General features: G+C 49.9%; 2 protein-coding genes across 24 annotated transcripts in view; one reads left to right on the top strand and one right to left on the bottom strand.

Annotated features, from left to right (window-relative positions):
- The window catches only part of MAPK8IP3 (mitogen-activated protein kinase 8 interacting protein 3), a 73,613-nt gene extending 64,794 nt beyond the window's left edge, over window positions 1-8,819 (bottom strand). For 19 of the 21 annotated variants that reach the window (XM_042864821.1, XM_042864825.1, XM_042864823.1 and 16 more), the window contains exon 1: window positions 8,442-8,818. In XM_042864821.1, coding sequence (XP_042720755.1) covers window positions 8,442-8,759 — 318 coding nt within the window. In that variant the 5' untranslated portion in view covers window positions 8,760-8,818. Of the gene's footprint in view, window positions 1-8,441 lie in introns of all 21 variants that reach the window. The other 2 variants (XM_042864819.1, XM_042864842.1) reach the window with 2 other exon arrangements.
- A 10,590-nt stretch (window positions 8,820-19,409) lies between these two features.
- The window catches only part of VRK3 (VRK serine/threonine kinase 3), a 10,224-nt gene continuing 6,048 nt past the window's right edge, over window positions 19,410-23,585 (top strand). For all 3 annotated transcript variants that reach the window (XR_006177605.1, XR_006177604.1, XM_042864167.1), the window contains exons 1-5: window positions 19,410-19,549; window positions 19,618-19,997; window positions 20,723-20,775; window positions 22,454-22,520; window positions 23,185-23,269. Coding sequence is in view for 1 of the 3 variants with exons in the window: in XM_042864167.1 (XP_042720101.1) it covers window positions 19,410-19,549; window positions 19,618-19,997; window positions 20,723-20,775; window positions 22,454-22,520; window positions 23,185-23,269 (725 nt within the window). In the remaining 2 variants the exon portion in view is untranslated. The remainder of the gene's footprint in view (window positions 19,550-19,617; window positions 19,998-20,722; window positions 20,776-22,453; window positions 22,521-23,184; window positions 23,270-23,585) is intronic.

Genomic DNA, 23,585 nt, shown 5'->3' with positions numbered 1-23,585 from the left:
TACAATAACTAATTGTATTGAGCAAATACTTTTCCAACAACTGTCTGCCAGATCTGAACATCTCTAATACATTAAACAAATCTGTAATTTCTGCTCAGCAGACACATTCTGCACAGAAACATTTTAGAGGGGAAAAATCAAGAGTGATGAGGGAAGGACATGCTGCTTCTGTGTTTCCAAGAGTGTTTTTCCTCCACCTAACCCCAAAGCATTATGTCTTGCTTTTTACTTCTTAAATCAGCATTTGATCCACTTGATATTTACAGAGCTCATCAAATGTAATATTGAAACAACCACCCACAGACTTCAGAACAATCCTTCTATGTGCACACCTCCAAGCACACACTGCTCTCTCCCAAAAGACTGCAGAATAAATTATCTAATTTGTAGTTAAGTTCTGACTGTATTTACTTGAATATCTCTGTTGGGAAATCGCTACAGTTAAGCCCTCTGTACCCCTGTGTCAGACCAGCCTGGCTTGTCCCCAACAGAATGGCACATCTCCCTCCTGCACTGTCATGCATCGCAAAGCCAGAGCCAAGAGGTCTGCCACCAATCACAGAATTGCAGAATCACACAATGGCCTGGGTTGCAAAGGAGCACAATGCTCATCCAGTTCCAACCCCCTGCTGTGTGCAGGTCGCCAACCAGCAGCCCAGGCTGCCCAGAGCCACATCCAGCCTGGCCTCGAATGCCTGCAGGGCTGGGGCATCCACGGCCTCCTTAGGCAACCTGTGCCAGTGCCTCACTGCCCTCTGGGGGAAAAGAAGGATCCCATGGGAAATGGGGTCACGGGAGGGACCAACATGTTCTGTATTTGCTAAGGGGCTGCTCTGCCATCAGCTGGCATTTGGGTCACTCCTCAGCCCAGACACACAGCCTACCATGCAACCACTTCTTCAGAGCAAGTGGTGCACTACTAAGAAAGCAAATAAAAACTAAGAAAAAATAAATACTAAGAAAGCAAATAAAAAAGCTGACTGCTTTCACTAAAACCATCCTGTGGGAGAAGGACAAGTGGCCCACTCCTCAGCTTCTGCAGGTGGGAGATTCCCTCATAGCATTGAGGGAAGACATTTGGGGGAAAAGAAGCAGCAAAAAACAGCAGTGAATAGTCCTTAAGCTTGAAGAGGCAGTCTTCTGGCCTCACAATAAAACATACAAAATGCCATTTACTTATTTCCCAGTGAATGCTCCTTGTTCATCTTCAGGGGAAGGAATGAAATATTTCTATCATTATTATTTGCTTTACCTTTGATCCCAGGGCTGTAGCAGAACACGGGTAATGGAAAGTCAAATCTCCAGCTTGTAACCCTATTTGGTTTCATTGCTGCATTTTCTGTAAGTAAAGACATGCTCTGAATGCTCTGAAAAAAAGATTTCTGACTTTCCCAGAGTGGACAAGTGGAGTGAAGGCCAAATCAGTGGCGATGGTCTGACTGCTGATGAAGATAAATGGCAAAGTGAACTTGCTAGATAAGAAAGGAGAAAATTCAAACTGTTAGAACCAGTGCTTGCCTACGTAGCTATGAATTTGAAACAGGGTTCTCCAGAAACATTGCTGTTTCAACCTTTTTAATAAATGGAGTCAGTTTTTAGTACTCTTAACATTCTGTTTTAATCATCATTCGCAATACCATGAATCACATTCAAGTTCTATCCCTGACAAAAGATACAACAGAAATATGAGACATGACAATCAGTGCCCTGTGACCGAAATGCTGTCCCACCACCATGCAGGTGATCCCTCTGCTCACTTGCACTGCCTCTCAAGTCTGAACAATTAAATGGATATCTCACCATACCGTGAGTAAGGAGGCAGGCATCAGAAATACAACACCTAATAACTGCAGGCTCATTAGAAAAATATCATTGCAATATTACAGTATTCTTCAAGAAAAAAAGAGAATCCAGTTTCTTCAGGATCGACAGCTTTTGTAAATTAAGACAACAGCGAAAGCATTTTCTCATTAAATTGGAAGAATCCTCCAATAATTACAAATTCTGCTGCTCATTATTTTAGCAAAACCTGACACTACCCTCAGGCATCAGGAATGGAAGAGCAGCATCTAAAGAACACAAAGACAGGTCTCATACATGGACAGTTGTGAAGTCAGCCTGCACTCCACATTTGCCAACACAGTGGAAAGGACCCACATGATAAGCAAAGCCCTCATCTGCATCTGCTATTCCTGAATGCTTCCCCTCCTCCGACGCTATGAGGTCGCCATGAAGCTCCTGAGGCTCCCATCCATCAGCTCCCATCCATCAGCTCATTTGGAGTTTGGATTTCAGGGTGGGGCAACAGACAGTGCCCTCCCAGACTGCCACTGTTCCAGCATACAAGGCAGAGCAGGGAAAGCATTCACAGCAGAGAACAGCAGATGGCTGTGTACAGAGCTCTCTTCCATCACCTTGGTAAGGGAATTAACCTAGGAGGGAGGGACTGTGCTTAAAGCATCCTTTATGCTGGGCTGAGGGCAGTTCTCTCATAAGCCTTTATGTAGCAGACATAAAGATGCAGACACAAGCTAATGAACTTGCCACCCAGCTGAACAGTTCTTCAGTGACCTCAAGCCACACAGAAACCTGTGGCAGCTACAGCCTGCATCTCTCCAAGGACCACTTTTTGCCAAAGTGCTGACCACCGATTTTCAAACAAAACACTGGAAGCATCTCCAGCTAGCAAGCAAAAGTGCTTTTACTGCACAACAACAACGCAGATAGCAAGCCATAAAGATGAATCAACGGCCACAGCAACATGACAGCACTTTTGAAGGGGAAAGGATGACACCCACATACCACTCCATCCAAGCACCTGCAGGTGCCAGGTAGACCAGACAGGGCTTTGACTCCCACAGCAGCCGCTGCCAACTGCAGCACTGCACCAGTGCCTGGCTCCATGCTCCTGCAGCTGAACACAGGCAGTGCCCACAGCTGTGGCCTGGAATCAGACCCCTGCTGTGAGCAGAAGGGTCACGTACAGCCTGCCCCCACATTTACAGAGCCCTCGATTTCTATTTCTTCTACTGTTTTCCAAAGGAGGTGGCACCAGGTGCCCCATACAGAGCATTAACTGTAAAAGCCTTTTATTAGGGAGCCAGATCTACTAAGCAGCACCAGGTACTTCTTTTTGTACTGTATCAATGTGCATATTAAGTTAACATTTGTTTTAAAAAATTCTACTGAGTATCAACTGATGCTGCAAACCACCCACTGGACAAAACACCGCTTTGCTGTCAGCCCACTGGATCCGGTCAGCCACCATGTGCTGGAGGTGAAGAGGCAGCAGAGCATTGTGCATGCCACACGACAGCCGGAGCCAGCCCAACCTGGCAGAGCCCCTCGCCGGCCCTCTGTGCCCCACAAACCAGCAGCCCCAAGGCCACGCGGCCTGTGGGAGCTTCCACCTGCACATACACTCGTGCTCACCTAACAGCTGGGGTCCCAACAACCCCTGTGGAAGCCAGTACTTTGAGCACACCACACTTTCCTGGCAAGCAAAGAAGAATCCAGGTTTACATAAATCAAAAATTGTTAACGTTGGACAAAATAAATTCGGTTTTCCGTGGGGATTTCTGCTAGCACACCCATGGTCCCTGCTCACCTGTCAGAGCTCTGAGCACACCGAGCAGGCAGCAGGCACAGGCTGGTGCCACGCCATGAACCCAGGGCCATGCAGGTGCCCTACAGCCTGCTCCACAGGCAGGGCCCTCACCAGACCTTTCTCCACCAGGCCTTCTGACTGCCACCAAAAAGTGATACCATTCCTTTCCACTCTCCTGAAGTACTAAGGCCTGAACAGCAGGCCTTGAACCAAAATTGACTTCTAGATGAATCTCATAACTCAGCATTATATATCATCAGTATCTGACCATTAGCCAAATATATATGCTAATTAGCAAAATAAGTTGGACAAATACTTAGGGTAATTAGTAAAATATCTTGGACAAAACCTCTCATTAGCAAGAGATGTAGCTTAGAAAAGCGCTATGAAGATATATTAACCTTTCCTCGTTTAGAATCGTTGTGTCAAGGCCTACTAGTACACAAACTTCCTTGGCTCCTCCTTGAGCTCTAGCTAGGTTTGAGGTAGAATCCAAGAGAGAATGAAACCAAATGTTCCAAGAGAGGCTGTGGATGCCCCTTTGCTGGAGGTGTTCGAGACCAGGCTGGATGGAGCCCTGGGCAACCTGGTCCAGTACCAGATGTGGAGGTTGGTGGCCCTGCCCATGGCAGGGGGAGTTGGAACTTGATAACCCTTGGAGTCCCTTCCATCTCAAGCCATTCTGTGATTCTATGTTTCTGCCTGTCATATAAATTTGTTTATTCAACAATATAACAGCTGGATCCTCCGTTAGCAAAACTGGAGACTTCATCTATAAGCAGATGTACTGCATAGGGCCCCCCAGCTACAGGGAAAGGCTCTCCAAGCCGTCACTGCAACTGGGGCTCCCAGCAACTGGAGATCTGGATGATGGTGAAATATTCAGGCAATTGGTGACGCATCTTTCTTTATCACTATTGCTATCCTCACGCAGTAATGGCTACGTGCATTGCCTCCCTCTGTATTATTCTTGCTGTATCATCTCACTTATCACAGACGGCTTGAGTTGGAAGGGACCTCAAGGATCATAAAGCTCTGAATTCCAACCCCCCCCACCGTATGCAGGGCCACCAACCTCCACATTTAATACCAGACCAGGCTGCCCAGGGCCACATCCAGCCCGTCTTCGAACACCTCCATGGACGGGGCATCCACAGTCTCTCTGAGCAGCTGTTCCAGCACCTCACTACTCCCTCTGTAAAGAATTTACCCTGACATCCAACCTAAACCTTCCCTCCTTCAACTTAAAACCATTTCCCCTTGTTCTGCCATTATCTACCCTTGTAAAGAGTTGATTATTTCGCTGCTTTAAACTTAAGTAAACATGCTTCTTTAAGTTGGTGCCTGTGACCTTAGTGTTGGTCCCGTCCAACGGCAAAACATCTCCTTGTGAGAAGTAAACTGTGTTTTGCAGTAGAACAATGCTAACTAAGATACAGACTTTTGCTAAACTTTCTTACAAAATGGCTGCAGGGATTGTTGTTCACAATGAATCATTGGGACATAGCTTAGTGCAGGGTAGAGTAAGCCTTCCAAGTAGCTTGGTTGCCAGAATACCTAGACCAGGACAAGGTAACAGAGAGGGCGAATCTAGCATGCATTGTCCTCCTGTCCCCTTGATAAATGAAGAAGTGCAGGTGGGCACCACCCTCCAGTCACCCTTGAAAAATGGAGGGGGTCTAGAATGCATTGTTTGCTTGTTCCCCACTGAAAGATGAAAGAACAGGTGGATGATAAATTGATATGGAAAAATATTTTAGCAATCACATCGGAAAGACTGTGAGCTTGATACGGTCAACCAGTGAGCAACAGGAGAGGTGTTGGAGTGAGAGTATTTAACGGAGTGAATTTCTGTGATAAGTTGCACAATTCCTCCCTTGCCATAAAGGGCTGTGCCCCATTACTGCAATAATGAATACACTTCCTCCTTCACAAAGATCTTTGCCTGACAAAAAATTATTGATTCTGAGTGTTTCTCACATCCTGAGAGTGGTTACTGCCTTCCTAAGTTACTGGGGGCATGAGCCTGAAAGCATCCACAGGAACTTCATCTCAAGATAAACAAATACATAATCATTGACTGGTTTGGGCTGGAAGAGAACATGAGGAGCACCCAGTCCCACCCATAGAGCAGGGCCCTATCCAGCCTGCCCTTGGGCATCCCCAGTTCTCTGGACAGCCTGTGCTGCAGTTCTGCAAATGTGCCATATGATCAGTCATTACCCTACACTCACACAATACAAAGCAGATGGAAGAACACAAAAATACAAAAAATCTGATGCCGTTCCACATCTTCAGTAGTTTGGAGGTCAAGGAAAAGAAATGTTATGTTCTAAGCCCTGCGATCACAGACTGACAGCACTGCTTCATTTCAAGGAACTTCTGATTTCAATGCTCTTGTCCAGGTGCTTCTGCTGCCCTATTTTAGGGCAAGTGGAAAATATTGAGTCACTCTGCAGTCAAAATGTCTAGAAAAGCTTTGCTTTTGGCAGTTTGTTTTAAAAGATATCATATACAACCATCTTGAGGAACACATGGAAGAAGAAGAAAGCCGAGACAGAAATCATTCCTTCAGAGCTCAGTGGAAGGGAAACAAAGGCTGTGCAAACAGCCCTAATTTAACAGGACACAGCTATATGCACAGTCCCTACACACTTATGTAAAAGCAAGATTGGGTGGCTCTGCAGTAGCAGTAACAAGAGGATACGACACTCAATTTTTATGCCAGAGAACAACATCCACTTCTGGTTTTATTTCACTTAAAATCAATGAACTAACAGTGTAATTAGAAGCCCAGCTCTTTCGACATGATATTGCAATAGAAGAACAAATTACTTTTTGATCAACTCCCAGCATCCCAGTGTTACTTTAGTTGTTGAAATGTTGCTGAATGATACATGCAGAGAAATCAAGAGTGAAGGATTAAACCTCGCTCCCAGAGGAGGATCCTCCAGTGAAGGTGGCACTGGAAGCTGCAGACCCAGGAGCTGCACAGGCAAAGCACACAGCACTGAATGCTGCACAGGGACGGAGATGGGTTTCCCTGCTACAGAACTGCAAGACACGCTCTGACGGGGAAAGCATTTCTCTGCTTACTATTAGCTGATGAACAGCAGAATTCTCTGTAACATGCAGAGATTTTCACTTCCATAACAGTTAATCTACTGCACAGTAAGAGGCTTACAGGTGCAGGCAAGTGCAAAGGGAAGTAATAGCTGCATTTTACATACATGAGCTGATAACAGAGGCTATGTAGAGAGACAAAACTCATTTGTTCTCATAAGCAGCACATTATCCATTCCTTTCTGCTAACAAGGCTCTCTGCAGATACTTTTTTTTGCCCATTCAGCTCAGATGCACCTGAGGATGACAGAGTGCTTTTTACATCTCTGCCAACAGCACTCTGCTGTGGACCCCGAGTGTCCCTGCAGGGGATGTAAGTATTGTCACATCTGCTTCCAGGAACAGGCACACTCGAAAGAAGCACACCCTGTACCTGCTAAGCGGAGAGCAGAAAGATGCAAGTCCAAAGATGCAAGCTCATTCCATCGGGCTGTTCCACTCCACACCTCAAGTCCCATTCCACCCCATGAATAGCACATTTCCACGTATTTAATTCTCAGAAGCTACAGAATACTGGCTGTATGGAATGAAATCCTGCGCACTGGGGATCATTTTTCAATCCCCACATGCCTTCATGAGAATTTGAAAAGATCAGCTGTAAGATTTATTAACACATACTTAAAACTTAAGGCCTGGTTATAGCTCTCAGTATTAGTAATGGACAATAAGCATCCTGGGCTCAAGTCCTCCTCAGCATCCAGCTAGCAAGATTCCTGCACATCATTATTCAGCAACCAGAACACCTCCATTAAAATAATGCACAGTGCTTTACACCGCCCTGGAGTTCCGAAGATATTTCATTTACTACATTTAAGCAAATCAAAACCTGACTCTTAGCAAGACTCCTGAAACCGAAATCCTCTTTCCTAACTTAAAACACAGCAAATATATATTCCTTTTTCAGTAGTTTTGTAAAGAAATGAGGATGACGTGGTGGGCGGTGGACTTCCAGCACCATCAATGCTTTTAGCTCAGTGCACAGACCGCAGCTTCTGGAGGCCAGGGCCGGCAGGCCTCGCCTACAGCCAAGATGCTCGTGCTTTCAGCAGAATCGGGCGCAGAGGGAGAGAGCGGCGCACGTCACCTCCTCTCCTTTGTCCCCGCCCGAGGCGCTGACCTGAGGCCGGCCGCCCCCCCGGGCCGCGCTCCCACAGCCCGCACGGAGCCCGGCGCAGCGCCGCGAGCCCCGGGACCCGCTGACCTGGCAGGGGGCTCCGAACAGCGGCGTCTGCCTGCGTGCAGCCTACTGAAATGAGACGGGCCACCATTTCTACGGGGGAGAAGCACAGGGAAGAAATTAACAATTTAAGGGTCACGTTTCAAACCAGAAACCAGCAGGACTTTTCAAGTCATCGCTTGCCGCTGCTATTCGAACCCGTGGCACCGCAGCCACGCGGGGTTATTCCCATTCCCTTTCAGGCGGGCCGCGCCCGCCGATGCGGGAGAACTGGAGCGCGCCGACCCCCGCGGCCGTCCCCCATCGGCCGCCCCGGGCCGGGGAGCAGCGGACGGGAGCGGGGCGGGGAGCGCGGCCTGCGATGCGCGGCACCTTCGGGGCGGCCGCCGGCTCTCGCCGCCCCGGGGACGCGCGGCCCCCCCCCGCCCGCATCGCATCGCAGCGCATCGCAGCGCAGCGCATCGCATCGCACCGCCCGGCTCGGCGCCGCGCACAAGATGGAGGCCGGGGCCGGCGGCCCTCGGGCCGGCTCACCTCCTCGGCCTGCTTGCGCAGCGCCTTCTCCCGCTCGTACTGCGTGAGGAGCTGCTCGTTGTCCTCCCGCAGCAGCTCCAGCTCCACCTCGTGCTCCTGGTTATCGGTCAGCACCGAGTCCAGGTTCTCCAGCACCGTCACCACCAGCGGCATCAGCTCCTTCACCACCTCCTCGTCATAGCAGTGGATGAGCCGCTCGAACTCGCGGTAGATGCTGTTGGCCAGGCCCGACACCCGCTCCGACATCACCGAACCCGAGCAATAGTCGTCGCCCGGGTACCCCCCCACGCCGCCATCGTCCAGCTGGATCTCCAGCATCCTGCCGGCCTCACAGCGCTGCGCTGCGCCCCGCGACGATCCGCTCCGGTCCGCTCCGCTTCGCCTCCGAGACCCCCACCGGGCTCCGCCCCGCCGCCGTCGCCGGGAGCCAATGAGGCGCGCGGCCCCGCCCCGTCACCGAGCCCGGCGCTGAGGGCCGCGGAGCTGCGGCCGCGCGGGGCGGGGTTTGCGCTCCCCGTTCTGGCGACTTCCGTGCGTCCCGAGCCGCGCTGAGGTGGTGGGCGGGAGTCCCAGGCTCATGGAAGCCCGGAGCGTGCCGAGCTGGAGGGGCCCCTCACGGCACTGCCCACACCCGGCGGAGCCTTTCCCGCACCCCCCCGCCCTCCCCAGCCGCGGCTCCGCGCTGCTCCGTCGGGCTGTGCCGCTGCCCCTCCGCTCTCTGTGAGGAGCCGCAGCCGCCACGAAGCCTCCTGTCCGCCTGTCCCCAGCGCAGCTCGGGGCCTCCCCGCTCCTCCGTACCGTGCTGTGCCCTCAGCCCCTCACCGCACGGAGCCCCACAGCCCCCGGGCGCACGTGGCGCTGCTGCCCGTATCAGAAATCCGCGCTGCCGCTGCGGGAACACCTTTCCTGGCACCAGGATGTGGCCACGGCAAATTTGGCTCAACATTTTGGTCCCTTCAGCTCTTCACAAATCCAAGCTCTGTTCTCAGCATCCTGAACCCAACCCACAGCTGAGCGCTCCACGGCACAGAGCCGTACCAGGCCTGCACACCCTAACAAGCCACAGACTGGGAAGGCTTTCAAAGTGCACGCTATGAAGGTCGCAAACAAGTCAATTCTTCCCCATGTACACCTTTAAATACTCCATCATCTCACAAAAAGGCAAGGAGCATCATCCAAAACAGCTATTGCTCAGTCTGAGGCCTGATCTCGGAGGTGTATTTCTGGAAGAGGGTGGAGTCAGGAGTTAGAACCTAATTTTGCAACCCAGTTACTAGTGCCAACCACCAAACACTTTCAGACCTGCATGTTTCTGCCCAGGGTCTATGAAAATCAGGACACTCCTGTGCATCCATATGTAATGGTTGTTTCAATTAAGGTAATTATTCCTTCAAGGTGAAGTGGCTGTGGTTTCTACAGTGAAAGGGTCAAGGGCCCTATTCAGACAGGGATGAATCAAGAGAAAAACAGAGGGAAGACTGGCTGTCCTAAGTGCTAAAAAATCTGGCACCTGAGCCCTTGAAAGCAGCACTGCAGTCATGCAGCTTCATCAACAGATTTCCATAAGCAGGAGCACACTCAGAGAAATACACCGGACTCCAGCATCCACAGCTCATATCATTGAAGTATGTGGTACCCAGTTACGTAATACATCTTAACAGAATCTAACAAGGGGATTGAAATGGGAAATAATGCTCCAAAACGCACATGGTATCAGCATTCACCCGTTCTCACTGCTGCGATGACATTACATCCTTATTCATCTTGATGCCCTTTCGCAAACTATCCTTGTGAATAACCTACGTGTGAGAGATATTGCTTTTCATGTGCTTAGCTGAGGAAGTAGAGAGAGTCTGAAGTAAGAGGGACATACTGTTATGGTTCTTGACAAAGAAAAGGCAAATAAGCACATTAAATCCTTGGCACGTGTAATTACCACAGCCGGCCTGTCCCAAGTAGGATATTTGACTTACGCCCACAAAAGCAAGAACAGAGTCATAGGAATTCTTCTGGCCCTCTGGTACTCAATCAACTTTCACCTGTGTTTATTTCTGATGTGCAGAACGGACCCTTAGAACTTGTTGGTGTGGGAGAATGGCCAAACTGTTCTAGTAGTAAGATTTTGGATAATAGGAGATGCTTTTTTTTTTTTCATTATTGACGCCTTACTTCAGCCTGAATCTAGTGAGGCGATGCAGGACTTCATAGTGGTCATGCTCATTTGTGTTAATTGCAGAGTATAACAGTCAGGAAGCTCCAGAGGAGCATTAGATGGCATTCATCCAAATCCTGATTTCTTACTTTTTTTTTTTCTTGTAATTTACGCTTAGACACTTAAAACTGCAATGCATGGACAGTTGAAGCTTTGAGATTCTTGAAACATATATATATGTAGAGTTTTTCCTCAAGAATTAATTAGCATTTGTTAGAACTGTAAAATCACTGAGGTCAGAAAGGACCCAAGGATCCTCGAGTCCAACCACAAACCCACCCTCACTGTGCCCACAAACCATGTCTTAGAATCCTAGGATTGTTAGGGTTTGAAAAGAGCACTAATATCATCCAGCCCAACCACAACCCACCCCACCATGCCCACCAACCACATCCCTCAGTGCCACATCTCCACGCTTCCTGAGCACCTTCAGGGACAGTGACTCCACCACCTCCCTGTGCAGCCTGTGCAACTGCATCACCTCTCTTTCAGAAGAGTTAACTTACGGCCATTCCCTCTCATCCTATTGTTGCTACCTGGGAGAAGAGGCCAACTCCCACCTTATTGCAGCTTCCTTTCAGGAGCTGTAGGGAGCAGTGAGGTCTCTCCTAGGTCTCCTCTTCTGCAGACTGAACCATCTCATTTCCTCAGTCACTCCCCATAAGACCCCACTGTTCCAGACCCTTTAGAGCTTCACTGCCCCTCTCTGGACACACACCAGGTTCTCAGTGTCCCTAATGCTCTAAAAAAATAAAAAGGAAATTGTCCAAAGAGAGGTTAAGAGAACTTCATAGCCCATTCACTACAAAGAAGCATTTTCAATTTGGGTGGTGAAAAGAAGAGATCAGACAAACAACTACATAAACTAACAGCTTAAAATCAGGAATAGATTGTCAAGCTTTGCATTATTATTGAAGGCCATAAGTGCTGGAAAAAAAAATGGGGAAAAAAGAATGGAGAAAAAAAAGACATGCCTATTTTTGACACCACTGAAATCTCCATTTTGCAATACATCTAATAAAGTAATTTAACAAATTTGTTTTCACAGGCAAGCAATACTTTTCAGCATCTGTCTGCAGTCATTAATTTTTATTTGTACATGTCCAGCTGCCTTTCCAATATTTAATCCTCTGAATAGTTTTGGCAATCTGAAGAGGTCCCATTTGGGAAAAATTTTTTAAAAAATGGATTTGCTTATTTTCACAAATGAGAAACAGTCATCCCTGTTAGGTGTAACGAGAGAATTGTCCCCAGAACTAACAGAAAAGGTTGCTATGGCCCATGCAGTACACAAGGTGGATGAAATTCTCATAACTTAAACAGAGTTTTTAGCGTTAGTTGCAAATGTGTTTTCATGCTAAAGTAACATCGAAAACTCCAAGTCTGAGTCATGAGAGCAGCACATAAGCTCTGTGCAGACAAAGGCAGAGCAATAACAAATGGCCCCATCCAGAATAACCTATGATCTAGGAAAAAGAAAAAACTAGAAAAAACAGTGCCAACACAGAGGCGGTTGGGAACTCTTCCGTACGACAAAGGAAGCTACATGCTAAGGCAGAGATCTGTGGTAATAACATATCCTGCGAGTGGAATTAATACAGAACGGAGTGGGATTATAGCGATGCGCATGTCAGTGACGGAGGCACGAAATAGCTATATTCAGAATGTGTGAGACCAAAGATTAACAGCAGTAATTCAGTGATGTCCACTTCACAGATACTATTTAGGTCTTATGCATTCATTGCAGACATTGTCTCTCTGTTAGAGATTGAAGAAACGGAGGCATAGGTACTGAGTGAACCCACAGAGAGCAACACGGAGGAGTGCTAGAGCGGGATGGGGGCAGAGGAGCTCTTGAGGGCTGAAAGCAGATCCGCAGTCTGCATCTGATCTGTGTAAGCCCTGGCGAGGCAGACAGGCTGCCTTCAGCACATCGGCACTTCCTGAGTATAATAGAGTTACCGGTGCGAGGGAAGTGGCAGCACGCCGTGCTTGGATAGGTCCCAGCTATTCCGTGCAGTGTAATAGCAGCAGAAAACCGCTGCAGAGAAACGTCGGGGGGCTCTGCGAGATCTCAGACTCAGGTGATCTTAAGCTGCGGAATTTGAGCACAGCGGCGGCAGCAGAAAGCCACCTCCTGTTCACATCCAATTCCTGCACGGAGTTTAACCTGGCAGGATAGGAACACCAGGGGCTGATCTGTGGAAAGGCTCCTGACATTAAATTGATTTAGAGCTCAAAGATGAGTGTAATTCCAAGGTCGTTATTGTTATCCTAAAGGCTCCGTGTTACACAAAGCTAGAAGAGTTTAAACCTATCCTAGAAGCTTAATCGCAATCACATCTCACCTTTGATTAATGGTCTTAAGTCTTGTAAATATTCCATTCTATGTGATGTCATTATACCTAACTACATTGCTAGCATATCGTAGATTCAGTGCACGACAACTTTAAAGAGACACATTTAAGGCTCATCTCATGGAAAGGGAGAATTGACAGTCAAATAATTATTTAATCTGAGATTGTACTTAATTATGTAATGGATTACTGTTAATCATGAGGCAGCTCCCCTCAGAGCATTGTGCAGATGATGTCACGGGTGTGTATGTGAATGCAAAAGTCCCTCTGAGACATATAAAATGCAAGAAATTTAGCCCAAGGGATTGGCCTCCATTCCCATTGTGTTGTGTGGGAAACAATATAAACAAAAAGTAGCACACTAGCAAAGCATGCTTAATTGCCTTCCTGATGGCATTAAAAGTATTAACAATACAAACACAAGATCATGCAAAAAGAGTGGAACAATGGAGAGAAGGTTCATGCTGCAGTGTGTTCTGGCTCGCTCCTCCTTACATCAAGTATTCTGTTTTCATGTAGTCAAGAGAGGACACAAAAGGCAACTGTAAAGTTTTCTTGTGTTCTGCCTATCTACATAGAAAAAAACTAATAATGAGAGTAGCACCAATTAAACCCCACTAAACTGCATGATCTAATGAGTTCATGGTATTACCCACACTTCTTGACTGTAATCTCAAAATGTCCAGCAGGCATCCCTGAAGTGATCGATTCCATCCTCCTCCCTACAGAAGACAGCTTGCTCAAGTGCTACGATCCTGCTGAAAAAGACAGCTAATTGCCTTCAGTTAGATGATCATTCTTTTATTTGTAGACCCAGATCCTACACCCAGCCCCATCCGCACCTGTCACAGATTCACCAATCTTACAAACACAGGGTGACAGACAAACGCTCAGCAATAACGACTGCAGAACAGTATTGAAGGAGGTTGCCATTATTAGTGGTTCTGTAAAAAGGGGAAATTCTGCCTCCATGACAATTTGCTAACAGCTCTCCTTAGTTTAGCATCATGTGAAATCCAGTGCGGATTTTTAAGGTCTGTCGTGAACCTGCGGGAGAGCATTTCTGAGCAAGCTGAAAAGAGCATTAGCAAATGGAACAGTAATGTTAGAAGAGGCCACATCATTAATTATGCAAAGGAGCTCTCTCGTGGATAGCAGGACAGCAAAAAACTGAAGAAGAGCTCATCCCTCAGTCACAACAGACAGCAAATACACAGGAGTGTGGGTTTTCCTGCACTGCAGAGCCCTCTCCTCTGCCTGCTTACTGCATGCACTGGGGATCCCCTCCCTTCAGCCTCCTCATGCTCTGAGATGATCAGTGCACAGTGGTGGGTGGCAGAGCCATGGGTAGCAGAAGAGATGTTTTGGAGCTCAGCAGCAGAACATAACCCGGACCCAATGGGCCTCAGAGAAGGCCTGCTAGTCAGCAAGCAAAGCATGGCAAGCATGCAGCAAAATACACTAAAGGATTACCCATTAACGCTCCTGTTCCCTTTGTTTTCAGAATAAATACAGCCCACTGCATAATGAAGTATAACAGACATTACCCTGAGACCATCAGAATCATTCAACAGTCTGAAAATGTTGCATGTAAATGAATCAAAGTGGAAACAAAATGCAAACAATAACACATGCTTTAATTCGTCGTGCATTACACTTAAAGTCTGTCTGTGAGACTTGAAGACCCCCTGAGACTGAAGCCTTGGTGATAAAAAGTCCAGATAAACAGGGGGCAAGGCAGACCAGCACAGACCAGTTTTAAGGGAGAATACTGAAGTGTTGAGATTGGGAAAACTGGCACAAGGGCTTCAAGGGCATGGGGAAGGAACTGATAATACTTTCAACAAGTTTTCTGTAAAACTGATTTAGAATGATCTATGTAGGTTTTTATGGCAGGACTGTAGCCAGGACTTCCGAGAGCTCCACGAAATAACAAAAGCTGTGCAACTTTGGAATAAACATACAGTAAAAGCAAAGTGTAAGGATGGTACAGTTATGGATGTACAGATACAGGAACCAGGCAGGGAAAAGGGAGAAAAAGAAAGTGGAAAGGAAAAGGAAGAAGTGAAAAGGAAGAAAGGAAAAAGGGAAAAGACAGGGAAGAAGCAAGGGAGAACAACTGAACTCCTACCAGCTCAAATCAGGATGAGTGGAATTTGGCAGAAAGTAACAGGCCTAAGAGGTAGGAAACAATGTTAAAACCACAGATATGTTATAAGTTAGAACTTGGGACAGACCTTATGAATTAATCAGCAGTCCACAGAGTCACAGACCTGAAGGGGCTGGACAAACTCTGGGGGTTGTCAACCCAACCCCCTGCTAAAGCAGTTCCCTACAGAAAGAAAGATCCAGGTGGGTTTTGAACATCTCCAGAGGAGGAGAGCCCAGCATCTCTCTGTGCAGATTGCTCTGGGGCTGTCTCTCTCAGAGGAAAGAAATGTTTCCTCAAGTTTGTATGGAACTTCCTATGTTCCAGTGTGCCTGTTGCCCTTGTCCTGTCTGGGCACCACTGAACAGAGCCTGGCCCCATCCACTTGCCTCCTGCACTTCAGATATTTATGAGCTGTGCTTCAAAACAGAAAAACCCAGCACAGGCCCTCTAGATTCAATATTTTCTTCAACGATGGTATCCAAGGATGGTTCAGAATCTCCATCTTATTTGTCAATTTCTATGTAATTTATATTTCTTATCAAGCATTAATTTTTCTTTCTTGAGGCAATGATGGAACGAGCTCTCTTCCGTCTCCTTCTGTCTGAACCGTTCTGCTTCCTGTCCTGTGAGCATTACAACTAGTTGGGATTTGAGGCAATTCTTCAGTTCTACATCTCTTTTCCTCTTCTGACTGTGATGAAGTCCATACCCATTCTACCACATGAAGTATCTTATTGGATAGAAGACAGACATAATCACAGATCTCCGGTTCACTTAGCTCCGTACTTGCGCTCTCAGCAGTATCTCACTGGGTCACACGCAGTGGGTTGCCTTTAGCCAACAAGACACCTGAAGTATTTTTATGCCTGTCCATTTTTCCTTACCGTCATCACCTTGCAACATCATATTTCATGTTAGTGCTGGGCAGCCACCTTGAACTCAAGCAATTTCTCAGCTGGTGAAGTATATCAACAGCATTTCCAACTTCTTTGTGCAGTGACAGCTTTGCCACTTTATCTTCTAACTCAGCTGGTAAAGCTTACCCCTGGCAGCACAGCTGGGACTGTGCTCTGTGAGACCCCAGAGCCCTCCAGACACAGGGTAAGCTGAGGAGGCAATGGGCATGCCTTTGTCACTGCCCTCCCACTGCCCTCACCAGTGCTGGTCCTGCACAGTGCCTTTTCCTGAGGGCTTGGCAGTGAAATATGCTTCCAGTCTGCATCCCTGATAGTTTGCGAGCTGGTGCTGAAAAGGGAGGGAAGAAAGAGTAAACCTCAAAATGTGAATTAATTGTAAGACATCAAATGTGCATGGCCTGATAGGCAGTGACTGAAGGAAAGGGTGGAGGTGAGGGGGGAGGCAGGACAGAAGCAAGGCAGCTGTGTCTGCTCAGCGTCATGCAGGTTCATGGTGCTGCTCTTCAACGGCCTCCTGAGCCTTCAGCTCCTGCTTCCGACATTCAGAGTGAGCTGCAGGCAGAGGGATCCCAGGGTGCTCAGGCCCCCTTAGGGCCAGGGTCTCCTTCAGCCTATTGGGGCCGGGGATGGCAGAAGGCACTGCAGGAGAGCTCCCAAGGCTGTGCAGGAGGAAAGGCAGCAAGGATGCTGCTGCAGGCAGCGGGCTCTGAGATGGGACTGCACAGCCAGGCACAGCTGCACAGCCCACAGCCTGGCCATGTGTGGCAGGCTCATCCAGCCAGGGCCTGGGGATGTGGTCTTTTCCCTAGCAACACACCCTGATCTTCCAGTTCTGGTGTGTCTCAGCCTTGTGCTTGATGTCTTTCTGCTTCAGGATCTTTGAGATGACTGTGAAGGTTTCTCCCAAGGCCTGTGGAGCAGCAGAAGCTGGCAGAAGGCACCACAGCACGTGGAAGGAGACCTGATGTCCGCTGCCTCTTAGTCAGGGTGCGTTACGGGAAGTTGCTCAGGGGGACAGAGTGTGAACTGGGTTGGAAGGGCAAGGCGGGGACACAGAAGCAGTAACCCTTCTGTGGGCTTCCCCAGGACGATGCTCAGCCGGGTGTCTCACAGCTCCTCCATGCTCAGGCTCCAGGTGGCAGAGCTCTGAACCCAGGCTGCAGGGCCAGGGTTCCTTCATCTGCACTGAGGGAGGAGGCCAGCCGTGATGGACGTGGCATGAGGAAGGAAGGGGAGCTGTGCCCCGGCTTCAGGGACTCAAGCAGTGGCACCCCAAGGGGACAGACATCCCCGGGGGCCAATTGCCTGCATCCCTGGCCCTTGATGCCCAGAGCTGTGTGGGGTCAGCACGCCCCTGCTGTCAATTGCAGCAACCTTGCTGCCACCAGGTTGGCATGGGCCCACCTCTCAAGCCTGTCCAGGTCCCTCTGGATGGCATCCCTTCCCTCTAGCGGCTCATTGCACCGCTCAGCTTGGTACCAGCTGTAAAACTGCTGAGGGTGCGCTCAATCCCTCTCTCATGTGGTTAGAAGGAGAAATTGACATGGATACTGACAAGGATACGGACGAGCTCCTTCAGGAACTGTCTGACATCATTGACATTGACTGATAAGCAAACCTGAAACTTCTTCCTTCCTCCCCCCTTGGCAAAACTCTTCATTGGGCTCCTGTGGGAGCTCTGGGGTTCTGCTTCTTTGGACAATGCCTGTGTCAACCGCAGCGCTGCCACCCCCACCTCCCACTTTCTCCCCCTTCCCTCAGGTTTCACGCTGCATGGTGCAGTTCTTCTCCTTGAACAAAAGGGATCTCTTGATTTGACAGGGATCTCTTGGAAAGAGTCCAGCGGAGGGCCACGAAGATGGTGAAGGGCCTGGAGCATCTCTCCTATGAGGAAAGGCTGAGTGAACTGGGTCTGTTCAGCCTGGAGAAAAGAAGACTGAGAGGGGACCTGATCCAGGTCTATAAATATCTAAGGTGTGGGGGGCAGAATGGCGAGGCCGGACTCTTTTCAGTGGTGAGTGGAGACAGGACAAGGGGAAACGGCTGGAAACTGCAGCATAGGAAGTTCCGCACAAATGTGCGCAAGAACTTCTTTACAGTGAGGGTGACGGAGCACTGGAACAGGCTGCCCAGGGAGGTGGTGGAGTCTCCTTCTCTGGAGATGTTCAAGACCTGCCTGGATGCCGACCTGTGCGACCTGCTGTAGGGAACCTGCTTTGGCAGGGGCTTGGACTCGATGATCTCTGGAGGTCCCTTCCAACCCCTACAATTCTGTGATTCTGTGAAAAGGTGCACACCCAGTACAACCATCACATCCCTTTCCTTTCCTACACCCTGCTTGCCCATGGGCAGCAAGGGGCAGCAGCTTGGAGCGTTAGGGCAATCCCTTATTGCATCTGAGTCCTGCTTCTCATCCCGTTGCCCAAGAACGGCGGTGGAGTCACTCATCTCCTGACAGCCCAGTGGGGGGAAGTTCTTTACTATGAGAGCAGTCAGGTGCTGGAACAGCTGCCCAGAGTGGCTGAGATGTCCCGTCCCTAGAGGTGTTCAAGGCCAGGTTGGATGGGGCCCCGGGCAGCCTGGTCTGGTATTAACTGGGGAGGTTGGTGCCCTGCATACTGCACAGTATGGGAGTTGGAGCTTCATGATCCTTGAGGTCCCTTCCAGCCGAGGCCATTCCATGCTTTATGACTGGAGGCTCTTGAAATCTTCAAGGTTTCTTTCCCCACTTGTGCTTTCCTGCCCACCTTTTCCCACCACTTTCCTCATGGCTCCTAATGGCTTTATGTGCTTTGTCTTGGTAAAGCACTTAATATTCTGGATTACCAGATATTCTCTTCCCAAAGTGTTGTCAGCATGCTGTCAGCATGTGATCACTGCTCCCTAGGCAACAACCATTGGAATTACAGAGCTGTGACGCAAATTAACACTGTTTTAAAAAGTAATGTGAGTATGTGTGTGCATATATTGTAACGGTGGGGCTTAATAAATCAGTGCTGAAGCCCAGCACTCACGCTGGGGCCCGCAGGAGGTTTACAGGGGAACACAACGATGGGGGGATTCAGGAGGGAGCTGGAGGCTGAGCCGCAGTGCAGGAAGCAGCCCCAGCAACCGGCGTGGCTTCTGAGGGACCCCCTTTGGCCAGGGCCTGGGAAGGCTTCCAGGCAGCAGCGACACCGCAGTTCTTCCGCTTCCCTTTCTCTCCACTTCCGCTTCCCTTTTCCTCCCTTTCCTTTCCGTTTCCCCGTCCCCCCCCCCCCCTTGGGTGGGGCCCCCCCCCCCCCCCCTCGTTGTGCGCATGCGCACGCCGCGCTCCGGCCGGGCGCTGTGATGGCGATGCGGGGACGCGGGCGGCGGAGCCGTGGTCGGGGCCGTGGGGCGGTCGGGGCCGCGCGTGATGGCGGCGCGGAGCAGCAGCAGGAGGAGCAGCAGGAGGAGGAGCAGCAGGAGCCGCCCCGCGTTGGTCACAGGTGGTGGCGAGGAGCGGGCGGGCCGTGCCGCTCCGGTCCGGCCCTGACGCTGCGTGCTGTGCCCGCAGGGTGACCCGGTTCTGCCCGCAGTGCGGCGGCAGCGTGGAGCCCACCTTCAGGTTCTGCCCGGCCTGCGGCGACAGACTGCCGGCACCGCCGCCACCGAGGGACGCGGCCGGCCCGCCGCCACCGCAGGCCCCGAGCCCCGCGGCCGCCGCCGGGGGTGAGCGGAGCGCGGCCGTGCCGGTGCTCTCCCCGCCGGCCGCCCGCACCCCGCCCCGCCCGCCGTGTCTCGCGGCGCGGCGCGGTTCCCCCTCGCCCCGCAAGGCCCGGCCCGGTCCCGCCGAGCCGCTCCCGGAGGGCGAGGAGCTGCGGGACCGCGGCGCCGGGCGCTGGCGGCTGCGGCGGCTGCTGGAGCAGGGAGGCGGCTGCGGGCTGCTCTACGAAGGTGCGGGACCCCGAGGGGCGGGGGGGTGGGGGGGTCCGCTACCCCGGGGCCTCCGGACCGCAGACGTTGGCACTGAGCGCTTCACGCTGCTGTGCGTCTCGGCGGAAAGTGGCCTGGCTGCGCTGCTGCTGCCCTGCGGGTCGCGCGTCTCCGTGTCGCGCGTCAGTTCGGGGCAGGCAGGAACGTGATTGGGAACCTGAGTGCATGCCTGAGTGGTTGTAGGCTTCCAAAAGAAACGTTTCAATCCTGGAAGTTGCTCAGGAGGAGTTTTCTCCACTCTGAAGCTTTGCCTGATGTTTGGCTTTAGCATCTTTGTGCTCACTTTCACTGCTGCGTAATGCAGGCTGTGCATTTGCAGACGTGATCTCATCCAGCTCTGATAAACTACAAAATGAGCTGGAGGGAGCGCTCACAAATTGATGGTGGGTGCCTTGGAGGTTCTGCTAACAATTTTTTCTTTATGTACAAAGCCCATACTACTGTAGCTCTATGTGAATTGAGCAGTGCTGCACCTGCAGCCATGTCGGGGTGCTGAGCCCCCAGAGCAAGGTAAGAGTTGTTCTGTAGAAGCACTGGTAAGCACCGTCACAGAGATGCTTTTGCAGAGACCAAGAAGCAGAGGATCAGCAGAAGTCAGCTGTGCAGGCGGTGCTGAGCGATGCAGCTGACACCGCAGGTGCCTCTTTTCTGTGCTCTGTAACCACATCTGTTCCATCCTTCCACAGCACAGTCAGCATCTGGAACCTGCCCTCAAAAGCAAAGATTCTCCCTCAAACTTGTGAGTTTTGATACGCTTGGGTAAGGAATAGTGTGTAGTGCTGCATCCTGGGCCTGACCTGTCTGCTCTGTGTCACCAAAGTGTCCCATGAATGCAGAGAATGTGCTCTGAAAGGCCACGGCTGTGCTGTACATGGAGTGGGCACCAACTCACCGTCCTCATTGCCATGGGTGTGTTCCTTAGAGAAGTGAGGGAGCTTAGGGTCCCGTTGCTTAGAGAACAGATAAAACTTCCCAGGAGCTTCTTGGTTGGCTCTTCCCCTAATGGTGCAAAAACAATTAGGAGAATTTAATTTAAAACAACAGCAGAAAACCTTCATCCCAGGAGATTGTCTCTTCCATCCAGCAGGCTGGGTGATCTCTAGAATTGAATGCAGTGGTGTGAGGTTCCTGCTTTGTTAGTGTCAGGTGTGCTGTTTTGGTATGAGGTGCACAAATGCTACTGCAGTCTTGGGGGAGCTGGGGATGGCAGGATTGGTGGCTGTGCTGAAGCAGTGCCATGAAGCAGCACTGAGAGACGCAGTGCCAGAGTCCCTGGGCACTTGCCAGCAGGTCGGCATCTCCAGAAATGTGGTATTTTCAGTAATAGCTGCTCTGTGATTACAGCTTGGTGGCAGAATGATGGCTGTGTGGGGGCTGTAGTGGTGCCCACTCACATACACTTGTAAAATTACTCACTCTGCTATCAGAGTAATGTGTCAGAGAGTGAGAGCAGTGTTATTAATGAGAAGAGACAGCTCACTGCTACTGAAGTAGGACCAGCAGGTGAGGAGCTCTGCACACTTATGAGCATAACACTCGCAACTCATCACCTTTGGCACCTCCTGGCTTTGCAGCAGAGGGTGTTTCAGTTCCTGGGTTTGACAGTTCACATTGGCTTCCCAGGCAAGATGCACGATATCTTTGGGGATGTGGTTATTTGTGCTGTCTGGAGACTGCTGATCCTGCAGAAAGCAGAGCTCCTCTTGGGTGGGACCTGTGGTATCAAACACAGCAGGGAGTGAAACGCCCACCTCCTCCCTGCACAGCATCCCTCCCGTGTTAGTCTGTGCTGAGCTGAGTACTCATGTATGCATACGTAAATGTGTGTGGGCACTCAGACTTGTGTATTGGTTTGTGAGCTCTCGGGTCACTTCTTAGCAGCAGGACTAAAAGAGCAGTAATGCTGGTTGCTGTAAAAAGGATGGGTTTTAAGAATTCAGCATCACCCAGACACTTGGGAAACGTGGTGACTACAGACTTTCTTGCTTGTCTTGTTTTCTGTCAGCTAGCATAAAACACAACAGCTGCTTTTTGAACTCACCTGCTTGCAGAAATAACCTACTCATGCTGTGGCTAAGAAGGCTGCCTCTGGCTCCTAATGCAACAGCTTCAGGACTGGAGCTCACTCCGGGCTGGTTTGCATTGTTGCTGTTAACCTACACGCTTCTTAGTGGTGGTGCGTGAGACGTGAGGCAGCTGCTGCCTTGCTTTGTGCTGATGTGCAGCACTAAACAGTGAGATAAGAGACCCAAACTCTGTTCTCTTACTTGTTTTTTCTTTTTTTCTTCTGAAGAGGGTGGGACAGGGGAAGTTCTTTTAAATGTATAGTGAAGATTGTGTAGCAATCGTGTCCAAATTTCCCTTTCTAGCAGGAACTATGTAGCTGAAGTAATGTGTTTTCTTTCTGTTTCTTTCAGGATGTCAAAGACAGTAAAATCTACAATGAACAGAACTTTTTCCAGCGAGCTGCAAAGAAAGACAGAGGTTGGTGTTCTTTGGCAGGGTGAAGACTAGGCTGCTTGTTAGGAGAGCTGTCATCTCTCATTTGTTATCTAAGTCTCTTAGAAGGCTGCACTAGAATAAACCAGTTTGCTTCTTCCTCTGTGCCAGTGCTGAGCAATTCAAGCCTAGGCCTGCTCTCCAGCAGTGTACCTTAAGAGGGCACAGCACTGGCATTTTGCAGCTCTCTTGTTCTAGTCAGCCTTAGCTGTATTGTCACACAACCTAACGGGCTGCTGTTCCCTTCTGTGTCCCCTCTGTAGGCATTTCTGTCAGCTGCTGTCAAGTATTTACTTTGCCCACGCTCAGGTTTTTAAAGTCAACAAAGCTGACCAGACATGATAGGGGAATTCCTGCCAAATGAACTCTTCTGGGAGGGCTATACTCAAATCCTTTGCAGACCTGTTTGTAGAATTTGCTTCTCCATTGCTGTTCCTGGCTCTCTCTTCTCCCCTTGCTGTTTTATGTAGCCCTACAGCAAGCACATGCTGTAGCCTGCTCTGGTATTCCCAGCATCCTTGCTGTCTTATTCTTGCTCTGCAGTGCTACGTGCACTGACATGCCAACACCCTGGCGCATTAGGCTGGCATTTCTGGGGCAGATCAGTATGGAAACAGCTTGGCATCTGCCGCACTCTTTTCCCTCCTAGTGGAGAAGTGGAAGAAGCTGCACTCTTTGCCCCTGCTGGGCATCCCCAGCTGTCTTGGCTTTGGACTGCATGCAGATAAATACAGGTGAGGTGACTCTGTAAAGAGCACAGCTGAGCTCTTCTGTCTGCACTGCCATCTTCCTGGGCTTTCCTCCTTCCCTTCTTGCTGTGCACTGTCCTTTTTCTTGCTGTTCCCTGGGCTCTGAATGTAATGTGCCTCTCCTAATTTATTAACAAATGCTTTGCCTCTCGCCATCTTGTTTCCTCTAGTCCCTGGGGTTGCTGGTGTAGCCATTGCATTTGCGGCTTCTGCTCCTCTGGCCCAGGGGCACCTTGTTCTTGCCTTTTAAACTTAAAAAAAAAAAAAACTCAGTCTCTTTTATCTGCAACAAACTCCTGTA

Source organism: Lagopus leucura, unplaced genomic scaffold (assembly GCF_019238085.1).
Source record: "Lagopus leucura isolate 7727_CA_CO unplaced genomic scaffold, USGS_WTPT01 Super-Scaffold_760, whole genome shotgun sequence".
Classification (NCBI taxonomy): Eukaryota; Metazoa; Chordata; class Aves; order Galliformes; family Phasianidae; genus Lagopus; species Lagopus leucura.
Note: the sequence above shows the minus strand (reverse complement) of the source record. Positions and strands in the feature narration are given on the sequence as shown.